The 12,268-nt window shown below is 41.0% G+C and overlaps 1 protein-coding gene across 5 annotated transcripts in view; it reads left to right on the top strand.

Annotated features, from left to right (window-relative positions):
* OSBPL10 (oxysterol binding protein like 10) overlaps positions 1 to 12,268 on the top strand; it is a 74,296-nt gene that overhangs the window by 47,230 nt on the left and 14,798 nt on the right. For all 5 annotated transcript variants that reach the window (XR_014517661.1, XM_083468103.1, XM_083468102.1 and 2 more), the window contains one exon: positions 7,696 to 7,842. Coding sequence is in view for 4 of the 5 variants with exons in the window: in XM_083468103.1 (XP_083324229.1) it covers positions 7,696 to 7,842 (147 nt within the window). In the remaining variant the exon portion in view is untranslated. The remainder of the gene's footprint in view (positions 1 to 7,695; positions 7,843 to 12,268) is intronic.

The following is a 12,268-nucleotide window of genomic DNA, read 5'->3' as shown; positions in this document are numbered from 1 at the left end:
GCTCCTTCTGACCATCATCTCCATCCTTCCATCTCCTGTAACTTCCTTGTTTTTTGACCTGCCTGGTAGGAACTGCAGGCGCTGCTTTCTTGTTTTCTAGAGTTTAGAAGTTCTACCAATGCTCCAGAGACTCTAACATCATGTGGTACAGTCTTAGTACACCAGAGAGAAAAGATCTAGCCAAGTTCTGTCCCTGATGGTGCTAGTTTTTTTTATGGCATCTTGCTACTCGGGTGCCAGCCCAGGGACCAGTTCATATGCCTCCCAGGTGAGTAGCAAGGTTGTGTTGTGCCGTACTTGAAGTGCATTGCTGCTCTGGCTAGTCTGCTAAAAAGAGTATATTCTGAATGTTTATATTCAATGCAAGGTGACTTTATATTGGACTTGGATCTTTATGGCATCTTGGTTTGTATGAATGATAAAAAATAGTTGCACAAAATAGACATTCCATGGACTCCTGTTGCTAAGCTTGCAGAAATACGCGGACACACACACAGGAATCACCTGAGATCGGAATGTTTTCGTTTTGCCTTGCAATTGAAATGAAATGCAAGCTTTTAATGATCCCAAATGGACTAAACGATAAGCGTACCTTGTCAGTGTTGCTTGCACTTACCAGAAAGTGAACAGTTTCAGCTTTGACGAGAGCATGTTCAGTATTACATAGCAAGGCACATTCTCTGTGTGGCAGAGACATTAAAGGATTTCTTACTGTGGCCTGTCTTTTTCCATTATGCTTGATTAAATCCTTTTTAGGCTGCATAGTACTGCAAATGCCTTTAGCCTGTAATGATTCGTACGGCTAAATTAATCTGTTGGCAAAATGCTGCTGTTCTAAGCTTATTTGCTATATCGGACCACCCAAATATGACATCTGACATAATCAATTGGAAAGTCCCAGGTAAGGTATGCTTAGCTCAAATGATTAAATGTACAATTACACTAAAAGTAGAATTAAATGACATTAAGCCCACTGCAGCAGCATTGACAGAAATGACTTATTCCAATCTAACTAATCTTGATTTTTATAGCTTGCTGCAACAGACATTGTGCACGCAAGTAAAATCTCCCTGGTAAACCTGTTTGCGTACATATTTTATACTGTAGCAAATGCCTTTTAAGCCAAAGCTTCTGCCTTTATTTTCTCTTGGGAGTGGAACACCCTGGATAAGATGTGTGCTTTGCACAATCTCTCCAATAAAAACAGGAAATGCATATCTCCCTGTAAATATATTATAGTTGCATAAGCTTGGAGCCTAATGTTTTGCTAACTTGTTGAGTTATACTCACCCAACTTCCATGAGGGCTGCTCCCCTTCCATGAGCAGTAACTCCTTCCTTTCACAAAGTTAAGATCCAATCCATAACCCTAATTTTCATCAGATTCTTGGGATTTTTTATGTGGCATATGCATATCAGGGTTTGGCAAAAGGTGGATGTGATCCCTCTCTGACCACTGACCAATTCATAGTGATCTGTTTAATTCTGGATTATTATTATTTTTGCAAAGAACACTGGACTGGGTAGAAATTTAAGGCTGATCTGTTAAGGTTCTGAGTGTTCACTTCTGTTTGCAAATTTCAAAAACCTGCAGTGAACCATGGGGATTCTAGTATTGTCGGGTTTTTTAAACTAGACCCAGCAATATTAGCTGCAGCAATAATTTTAAGTCTTTTTCTTTCTTACTTTTCAATTAAGGACAAACCTATAAGGGCCACTGCTTGCTTTGATTCACATCAACTCCACTTGGTGCTGGCCTGTTTCTTGCTTATTTGATACCAACTCTGATTAAGATGCGTTGTCCTTGAGATTTGCCATGTGTTCAAAACGAACATTGTAATTAGTTTTGATCTTTCTCTCTTTGCCATCCCAGCATTGCCAAATGTTATTGGCCAAGATCCAAAGAGGTACTTTAGGTGCATCCAAGCCTTGAGCATATCCGTGTGGAATACTCGACTTGAACACCAGACACCCATATCAGAAACTGCTTTTGAAAAGTCTCCTTAGTTTTTTAAAAACGAGTTTGCCACGTTTCACAGAAATCTGCTGCTTGAGAAATAGAAGCTATTGGCCCTTACCTCTCCCTGAAAGAGTAGAACAAGGCAGGTTTGCTTTTTGGGGGAGATTCTGGCCATAATAAAGAAACCACGAAATTTTAATTGCAGGTTTACACTGTGTTGTATGTTTATACCCTGGTGGACATTGATACTAAATTTCAAGGAAACGGCCCATTTTAACACATAGTTACATGCAGAATTTAGGGGACTAGACTTGCTTGGCTGAACTGCCTCCCCCTCTGCCCCTTTTTGGCCGCTCTAGAATGTGTTGTTGTCTATTCTTTTCATTTCATAGAATCATAGAATCATAGAGTTGGAAGAGACTACAAGGGCCATTGAGTCCAACCCCCTGCCAAGCAGGAAACACCATCAGAGCACTCCTGACATATAGTGGTCAAGCCTCTGCTTAAAGACCTCCAAAGAAGGAGACTCCACCACACTCCTTGGCAGCAAATTCCACTGTCGAACAGCTCTTACTGTCAGGAAGTTCTTCCTAATGTTTAGGTGGAATCTTATTTCTTGTAGTTTGGATCCATTGCTCCGTGTCCGCTTCTCTGGAGAAGCAGAAAACAACCTTTCTCCCTCCTCTGTATGACATCCTTTTATATATTTGAACATGGCTATCATATCACCCCTTAACCTCCTCTTCTCCAGGCTAAACATGCCCAGCTCCCTTAGCCGTTCCTCATAAGGCATCGTTTCCAGGCCTTTGACCATTTTGGTTGCCCTCCTCTGGACACGTTCCAGTTTGTCAGTGTCCTTCTTGAACTGTGGTGCCCAGAACTGGACACAGTACTCCAGGTGAGGTCTGACCAGAGCAGAATACAGTGGCACTATTACTTCCCTTGATCTAGATGCTATACTCCTATTGATGCAGCCCAGAATTGCATTGGCTTTTTTATTTTCACTTGTTCAAGTTTAATACTGGTGCAAAATGCTGGAAGGAAACTTAAATAGAATTGAGAGCATAATATATCATATATTTGAATTCGGCCACCAGCATTGTTCATTAGAAGAATGCTAAAAAGGGGATCAGAATCCTTTTTGTAAGAGTGCTAAATATACAATCTATTATTATAGTTGTCTAAACGTTTTAGTGTCAACTTACAAAAAGAAGATAAAGGCTAACTGAAGATCTTTACACTTAGAAAACTTTGAATGTGTCCCATTAAATGAAGGATTGGGGAACCTGTGGCCGTTCAGAATTTATTTATTTATTTGATTATATTACTCCCATTATCCCTGGCTATTGGCCATGCTGTTGACCTAGTAATTACATGCAAGTAATTACAATTAGAAGCAAAATCCTCTTTTAAAAAACAAACATTGCCTCAGGTGTGTGTTTTGGGGCTGTGAGTGGTATTTGCTCACTTGGAGGTAAAATTGAACTCTGTAGGGCTTACTTCTGAGGAAACACTTCTAGGGTTGTGCCGTCGCTGTCTGATATGAGTTTAATAGGATCTTAATGAGTTGGTTTCTCTTTGGGAGCGCAACACACAGCCATTGACCATGTGCTTTGACAAATTCAATAGGTCATACTGCCTGATCGTTACTTAGAGCAAGGACAGAGTACATTAAAACTATCAATAATTTCCCTCTCTATAGAACATAATAGTAAATTGATCAGTCACTTACTGGAGTGTCCTCTGGAAAAGGTGACATTTTACTGATAATTATTGTGATGTTTTTCTGTACACACTAATACAGTGTTCAGGATAAACACAGTGAGCTGTGGGTTGGTAGACATCACTGCAAGATAATCTAGCTTAAATTAATGCATCAAACACCATTTAGTGGCTGTGGAAGAAGTTTCTGAAATCTGGTTATATATAACTTGCTTAGTTTTAGGTTTGTATTTTTTTTTTTTTAAAAAAGAGGAATACTAACTTTTATGTAAGAATCATTCCCCATTCAAGGTCACTAATATGCAATTATATAGATTTATTATGTAGTACATAATAAATGCAGGTGGTGCTGTGGTCTAAACCACAGAGACTAGGGCTTGCTGATCAGAAGGTCGGTGGTTCGAATCCCCGTTACGGGGTGAGCTCCTGCTGCTCAGTCCCTGCTCTTGCCCACCTAGCAGTTCGAAAGCACGTCAAAGTGCAAGTAGATAAATAGGTACTGCTCTGGCGCGAAGGTAAATGGCGTTCCCATGCGCTGCTCTGGTTTGCCCGAAGCGAATTAGTCATGCTGGCCACATGACCCAGAAGCTGTCTGCGGACAAACGCCGGCTCCCTCGGCCTATAGAGCGAGATGAATGCGCAACCCCAGAGTCATCCATGACTGGACCTAACGGTCAGGGTACCTTTACCTCTACACTCTCTCTCTCTCTATAATATATATATATATATATATATATATATATATATATATATATATATATATAATTTAATTCATCAGAAGCCTCACAGGTTTGTGCTTAGGTGCATATTTTTCATGATTAATTCGTTGGATACAGACTATGGCTGCACACACAAGTTTGTGGGGACAGTTAATGTATGAAGTGGCTCTCGACTGATGGCTTTATATGCATTTTCCTAAACCAGGCATAGGCCCTGCAATTCCCACCATCCCTAGCTAACAGGACCAGTGGTCAGGGATGATGGGAATTGTAGTCCCAAACACCTGGAGGGCCGGAGTTTGCCTTTGCCTGCCCTAAACTCATCTTCATTGGCAGCAACTTACATTTCATTCATATAAACCAGGCTTCCTCAACCTCGGCCCTCCAGATGTTTTTGGCCTACAACTCCCATGACCCCTAGCTAGCAGGACCAGTGGTCAGGGATGATGGAAATTGTAGTCCCAAAACATCTGGAGGGGTGAGGTTGAGGAAGCCTGATATAAACCTTATCGGGTGAGTGTGTGTGTGGATGATTTTGTAACCCTTTCTCCTTTAATTCTAATAAACGTCTAGCAAAATTGCAAGATGCTTCTTATAATCTGGCATAGGGTAGCTCTTCCGCCTCTGCAGAGGCACTTGGAATCTGACATCTTGTTTAAAAAAAGAAAGAACGAAAGCCCTCTGTAATAGGGATTTTTTTTTAAAAAAAGCAACAACACAAAAACATCTGCTAGCTGAAATCCGTCCCTGTTCTCAGCACTGAACAAGATGCTCTTTTTGTAAGGTTAGCTCCCGTGCCCAGAGGGGAAGAGACCCAGGGCCCCCGCAGAACAGCATCATTTCTCCCGTTGTAAGCGATTTGTAGTTTAAGCTCGCTGATCCCGCGTCACATGACTGGGACGGTAGGCAGCAGATTCGTGCTGAATTGACATCATGCTTTTCAAATTCAGTGGAAATTAAAAAGGAGGTGGGGGCAGAGCAGAGAGGGGAGGCTTCTCCTGACTCTTCCTGGTACTACTAATTCCTAGCTCCAGCTCGCCTGTTATTAAAGGAGCTAGGCAGCAGCCACGGAAAACAGCAGCGCTGTTACGTAGCTCAGGACGCTCAATGAGGTCGAGCTGGATGATAAACAAACCCGCAGTAGAAACATCCTCTGTAAGTTTTGAAGCTCCGTTAATAAGTTTGTTCTGTCTTCTCCTCTCCCCTTTGCAAGTTTAACTCTGGGCAGAATATTAGTTTACACCCAAGTATAAAATTGCAGCGTTAGGTTGTGCGCAGTGCTCACTTTTAAATCCCGTTGAAATTGAAGCCACTCGTTCAAGTTATCAAGTACGGTAAAATAACCGTACGAAAGAATATTGTTCCCTTGGTTTTTAACGTCTTGGCGGGGGGGGGGGGGGAACAGTTGCTGTTTTACTCTTTCAGAGCTACTGCAATCTACAAAGCTTAAATGGATATAGCTAATGTAGTTAATGCAGTGCTGTCTTTGAAGGCAGCGTTACAGCTACTCTTCTAATGGAATTATATTGCCAGATAAAGCTGTATATGTTGCTTGGAGAGCAAGGATATTTTAATGCATTGTTTTGGAAGGTATTGAGGGGTCTGAGCGAATTTTTCCTCTGTAACTTGCTTATATAATGATGCCTAATGTAGATCAGAGAACCCTCTGTGTTTTTGACTACTAGAAAGTTACTGAACTTCAGTAAGTAGCTTTTGGGAGGTAAAAAGAAATGGATTCAGTTTTGTGTGAAGTCACAAAGATTCAGTAAAACATGTTATTTTCTTCTGGACCTTAAATTCTCCGACCTGTTCCTTTTCTTTCAGTTCCCTCCTCATACCAAGAGAGCAACTCCCTTCTCACACTGCTTCTTAGAACTGCTAAAAATCATTTATTGGTTCATTTCGCAGTTACTGCTATGGAACTATTGCTGAGCTTTTATGAAATGAAATATAAATGAGGCAAGATTTCCCATGGTGTCTAGTTTATACCAAAGCAGTAATATAGTCTCAAGAAATACCTGGCCTAACCCAAATGATCCATTTCCTGAAACTCCTTGAGTTGTGGCCAACTAAGTTCTGTTATGGTTGCCATATGTCCGGAATTTCATGGACATAGCTGGGATTTGGTTGTTGGAAACAGTGTCTGGGAGGAAATCGCTGAAGTGTCTGGCAAAATCCAGATGTATGGCAACCCATGTTGGAACTGCAGATTTGGGCGAATTCCATTAAAAATAGCTCAAAAACGTCATTTTTGAAGAAGTTTTGTGTGTTTGTGGGGGGGGGGGAGACTCAACAACTTTGGCCTAAATAAATAAAACAAACATAAAATAAAATAAAATAAAAAGCTCAACAACTTGAAAAGCTCATCAACTTTTGTGTCTGGATTTCCCCTTTTCGAAATATGGTAACCCTAGTTCTGCTCCAGGTTGACCCATTTCAGTTAATGGACCTAAGTTAGCCATGTCTCTTATTTTCAGTGGGTATACTTTTGAGTAGAACTAACTGTGTATGCAGCCTCCTGAAAACAGGAAATGTCTTTATTTTAGTAAATTTGGAATCCTGTTACTTTTAATTAAAAGGGAATGGATTATTGCTTTTTTGACGAGGAATCCTTTAGTAGTTCTTCTTCTTCTTCTTCTTCTTCTTCTTCTTCTTCTTCTTCTTCTTCTTCTTCTTCAATAATAAGTACAGGAGTTGGTATTTGAAACACTCATCAATATGTCTGAAAAATGAACACATTGTGCAATGTTGCCATAACCTTTAACACCAGAAGTTAGAGCATCCTGAACATCACAGCCTTGTTATTGACAGATGCGTAGTCTTAAAATAGTGAATGAACCATTTGTTTTTGTCTATTTCAACCAATCTTGAAATATTTAGCTAGCTGATTCTTTATTTGACCCCTAGCCCTTCAAACGATTATATCCTTCTCTGATATACTAGGTGATAGTAGAACATTTGTCCTGCTGTGTAGCATCCAAAATTTTCAGTGAGTAAGATGTCAATATCTTTTTAAAAAAATGAAAGTGGTGCCTTCATAGTATATGCTCAGATTCATTCTGCAAACTCCTTATGGCTTGTCCAACTCCTCAGCACTGTGGATTTGGTAATTGTTCATAACTTACTGAAGATTATGCTGGTCAGTTAGCAATGTTGACTATTTGGAAATAATCTGGTGTTCTAAGAGATCCCTGTAATTAAGCTCATATGAATTCACTCCATATTGTTCTTTGTTGTGTCCAGCTGGTGATACTGATTATATATTTTTCCTCTCTCCTTTCCACCCTGAAACCAGTGTTCCACTCGTGACTTGATCCTAGTTGAAGATGAGGTGACAGATACTGAAGATAATGAAGAAGAAGATATAGGAGTCTTGGAAGATCAGCGCAGTGTAATTCTTCACCTCATCTCACAACTCAAACTTGGAATGGACCTAACTAGGGTATGCCTCTCCTCTTCCTCCAACCAACAAAGCCTTCTTTAAGAGTCACATGCTATTAAACAGGCAGTCTCATTGGACTTTGCCGCAAACCTCTCCACAAAATCTGCTATGGCAACATTTGTTCCAAGCGTTGCCTCCCTTAATGAGTGTAAGGAATTTGATCTGCTTTACAAAAAGCGGACAGTGTGCTGCCTTTTTGTGGGAGGTTTTGCAGTTCAATCTGACTCATACTATGCACTTTGACACCGTTTCTTACGACTGAAAATACTGAAGCTTCCAGCTTCTTCATGGGCAAAATCAGGAGGAGAAGTAAAAGCAGGGGTGAGGCTAACCCTTTTTTGCGGAGGGGGCAAGGCTTTCACTGATCTATCAGCAGCCCTCTAGGAACCGTATTTAAAGTGACCATGGCTGAAGTAGATGGGGTCAGTTTTAAATTTTGTTAAGAGACACATTTTGAAGGTCATTGAGGCATCATTGAATTGTTTCAGGAACCCATCCCGCAGGAGAATTTTTAAAATATATATATAAATTTTTATTAGGTTTTTTTTTAACATAGCATTTTCAACATTAATTAAACATATTTTTACATCTTATTCAATTTTTTTGACTTCCATCAGTCCTGAAAATTTTCCAATCTAATCTCTTAGTATGCATTTCTTATTTTCCCTGTTACATTTAAAACTCATAACCAATATCTCTACTCTTTATCTACTTTGTAGCACTTCATATATTCCTCCTTACAAAACTTCTTGTAGTCCTACTAGCGTAATTTGCTGGTTACAGTTGCTTTTCAAATAGTTCATATACTTCTTCCAATCTTCTGTAAATCTCTGGTCCCGCAGGTTTCGAATCCTTCCTGTCATTTTGTCCAATTCTGCATAGTCCATTATTTTCGTCTGCCATTCTTCTTTTGTTGGAATTTCTTCTTGTTTCCATTTCTGGGCTAACAACCGCAGGAGAATTATTATTATTTTTTAAATGCACACATTTGAGGGACTTTGGAAAGTCACAAAGCTTACAGTATCATGGCAGGGGGCAGTCAGTCAGTGTTTCTTTTTAAATTGAATTTTAAATAACTGGGATGCAAAAAAAAAAATTGGTACCATGGCATAACAGTGAGGGGTGACTGGGATAGGAGCAGAAGAAGAAGAAGAAGAGTTTGGATTTGATATCCCGCCTTTCACTCCCTTTAAGGAGTCTCAAAGCGGCTAACATTCTCCTTTCCCTTCCTCCCCCACAACAAACACTCTGTGAGGTGAGTGGGGCTGAGAGACTTCAGAGAAGTGTGACTGGCCCAAGGTCACCCAGCAGCTGCATGTGGAGGAGCGGAGACGCGAACCCGGTTCCCCAGATTACGAGACTACCGCTCTTAACCACTACACCACACTGGCTCTCCAGCAGCCAGTTGTTGTTGTTGTTTTTAACGACAAGCCTAAAGGGACCTCACATGTTAACCACACCTGAAGTATGCAGGTGATACCTAACTCTATTACATCTGGAACCATGTGTGCCCATGTAGGTATTGGTGTTTGGTCGTTGGTGGTAGTCTGGCAGAGAGCCATTACGTTGATTCTTTGTAAGATGGGAGTTGGCAGGTGGTTCTGCGAATGGGGGCCTGTTTGTTTGTTTGTCTGTTCCAGATAGGCCGCACTCCTTCTGAAGAACAGGCGCATAATCTTGGGGGGGGGGGCAGCGATGTTTCTGAAAGCCAAGTTGCTGAAATGGCTGTGAGCATCTCCTGGCAGCTTGGGATGGTGTGCTGGCTTCTGTGGTTCGTGGACAGGGATCACTTGGTCATCAAACCTGAATTACTGCAAAGTGAAGACCTTCTCCTTCCCCATGAGTAGTCTGTAAAGACCAGAACAGTCTTTCATGTTTGTGTTGGGGACCCCATGCCTTGGAGGCGGAAGCAATTGAGGCACCGGTGACCAATCTTAATTACTGACTACCATATCCAACCAAAATCTGTTGACCATGCAAGGCTAAATTATTTAATTTTAATCATTCTTTTTATAACATGTTAGAAAACAAAATTGCCTCTAATAGTTGTCAAACACAGTACACCGGTGACATGGCTAATATACAAGTGTCCACACTTTTTAGGAAATGTTCCCTATATGTAAATAATGAAGAGTATTTAGCCTGTGAAATATAGCAGGAGTACTGCAAAAAGCTCTCATTATATTGGGTTGTCGTCTTGAGTGTATGTCGTTTTTCTGAACATGGGAAGGTCAAAAAACCACTGACTTTGATTGGTGTCGTAACCTAATACACTGAGAGAGTACTTTCCTGAATAATACATGAAAAGAAAATGGTTTCTCAGTTTGACCTCGTAGACCAAATGAAAGTATAAAGGGCAGCTGAAGCAGAGGCATTAGTGAAATATGTGTTTTCCCTGCGAATTAAATGTATTGGCAATCATGGGACAGAATATTATTAAATATTCATTTGCATGTTTGAGGACATTGTGGAGAACTTTTCAGTCAGAATGGTTATCTAAGGATGATGCCAGAATGAATAAATATGGCTAAGTGAAATTGTTTTAGAATTCTCTTCCTTGGTAACAATGGAAGGATCTGTGTTGTATTTTAGAAAAATATTTATTGGGTTTCAGCATTTTGGGTACATAGCCGAAATAAAAAGAGAAGAGACAATATTGGACAGATAATGGAGTTAGAGAGGGAAACCTCCAGCATCTATATTCTCATCTGTTCAAAAGCACTGAAACTAAATTTCACTTTCTTTACACATCAGAAATCAGGTCCATTTGGGTTCATTCTGCACCCTAATTGATCTTTGGAGATTATTATTTTTTTTGGACCCTAATCATTTAGTAAATATAGCAGAGTTCAGAGCGTTAAAGCTCATCGTGTGATATCTGTGTTGATTTTAGTCCCTGCGCTGTTGAATTCTAGGCTTTGCACAGTTTTGTCTAAGCATATCCACTTCGTATCAAATTGTGCAATGACTGCTGTAATCTTGGCCAAGGGAAGGAAGTCTGCAGTTTTGAAATGCAGCCTTCCATCTCCCAGTGGCAGTGGGGGACTGGAAGCGAGGTGTACTTCGCGTCTTCCCGTCAGCAGTGGCGACAACTGCGATGAGACAGGAAGCATGGGAAGCCTTGTCTAGGTCACCCATCTGCTCATTTGCTTTGTCTTCTCTCTCGCGTGGGGCTTTCCACTTGAATGTGTCTCCTAGTTCTTTAACAATCCAAAACAAAAATTAAACGCAATGCAGAAATGCTGCCCGGTTGGTGGTGGTACAATTCTCAGTTGCAGGTGAGTTATGGAAAGGTATCTACCATGAGCTAGTCAATGAGGAGGGGTTTTTATTGGGACAGGTAAAAGGAGTCCATTCTCCTTTGGTTGCTAGGTGTGCCCTGCATCTGTTTACCAAACAAGTTCCTTGTTTATCAAGATCCTTGAGCTCTTATGACTAAGGGCAGTACAGTGGTACCTCGGGTTACAGATGCTTCAGGTTACAGACTCCGCTAACCCAGAAATAGTACCTTGGGTTAAGAACTTTGCTTCAGGATAAGAACAGAAATCACACGGTGGCAGCGGGAGGCCCCATTAGCTAAAGTGGTACCTCAGGTTAAGAACCCAGAATGAATTAAGTTCTTAACCAGAGGTACCACTGTATATAAATATAATAAATCATCACCACCACCACCACCTTACAGTTTTGGTAGAGTCCACCTGCATTGGGTCTGGCCCTTCTTTATTTGCTACGCCACTTATATTTTGGGGAGGGAAGCTCTTAACACATTCACCTTGCATTCCTGCCCGTGCTTACTCAAATGTAAATCCTATTGTGTATAGTGGTGTTTAGGACTGCAGTCTTGGCATCAGATAATAGCCTGCTTTATATTCTGGGATTTTCTAATAGCTAAACTCAACTATGGGATTTGTTCCCGCAAGTTGTTGTGATGACCACCAACTTGAATGGTTTGAAAGGAGATTTGGAGAAGCTGATGGAAGATAAGGCTGTCTTCTACCTTTCACAAGCAGCATGCCCTTTAATATCATTGGGTGACGATCACAAGTGGGGAGGGAGCTGTTGCGCCCGTGACCCGTGGTTTCTCACAAGCAACTGGTTGGCCACTGTGGGAGCAGAACCAAATGGAACCGGGCTGCTCTTGCTATCATTCATCCTTCTTTACCTTGCTTGTACAGTGGTACCTCGGGTTAAGTACTTAATTCGTTCCGGAGGTCTGTTCTTAACCTGAAACTGTTCTTAACCTGAAGCACCACTTTAGCTAATGGGGCCTCCTGCTGCTGCCGCGCCACCGAAGCGCGATTTCTGTTCTCATCCTGAAGCAAAGTTCTTAACCCGAGGTACTATTTCTGGGTTAGCGGAGTCTGTAACCTGAAGCGTCTATAACCTGAAGCATATGTAACCCGAGGTCCCACTGTATTATGAAAAA

This window comes from Podarcis liolepis (genome assembly GCF_965112155.1).
Source record: "Podarcis liolepis genome assembly, chromosome: 12".
In the NCBI taxonomy this organism is placed as follows: domain Eukaryota; kingdom Metazoa; phylum Chordata; class Lepidosauria; order Squamata; family Lacertidae; genus Podarcis; species Podarcis liolepis.
This window is presented reverse-complemented; position numbering and strand designations above follow the sequence as displayed.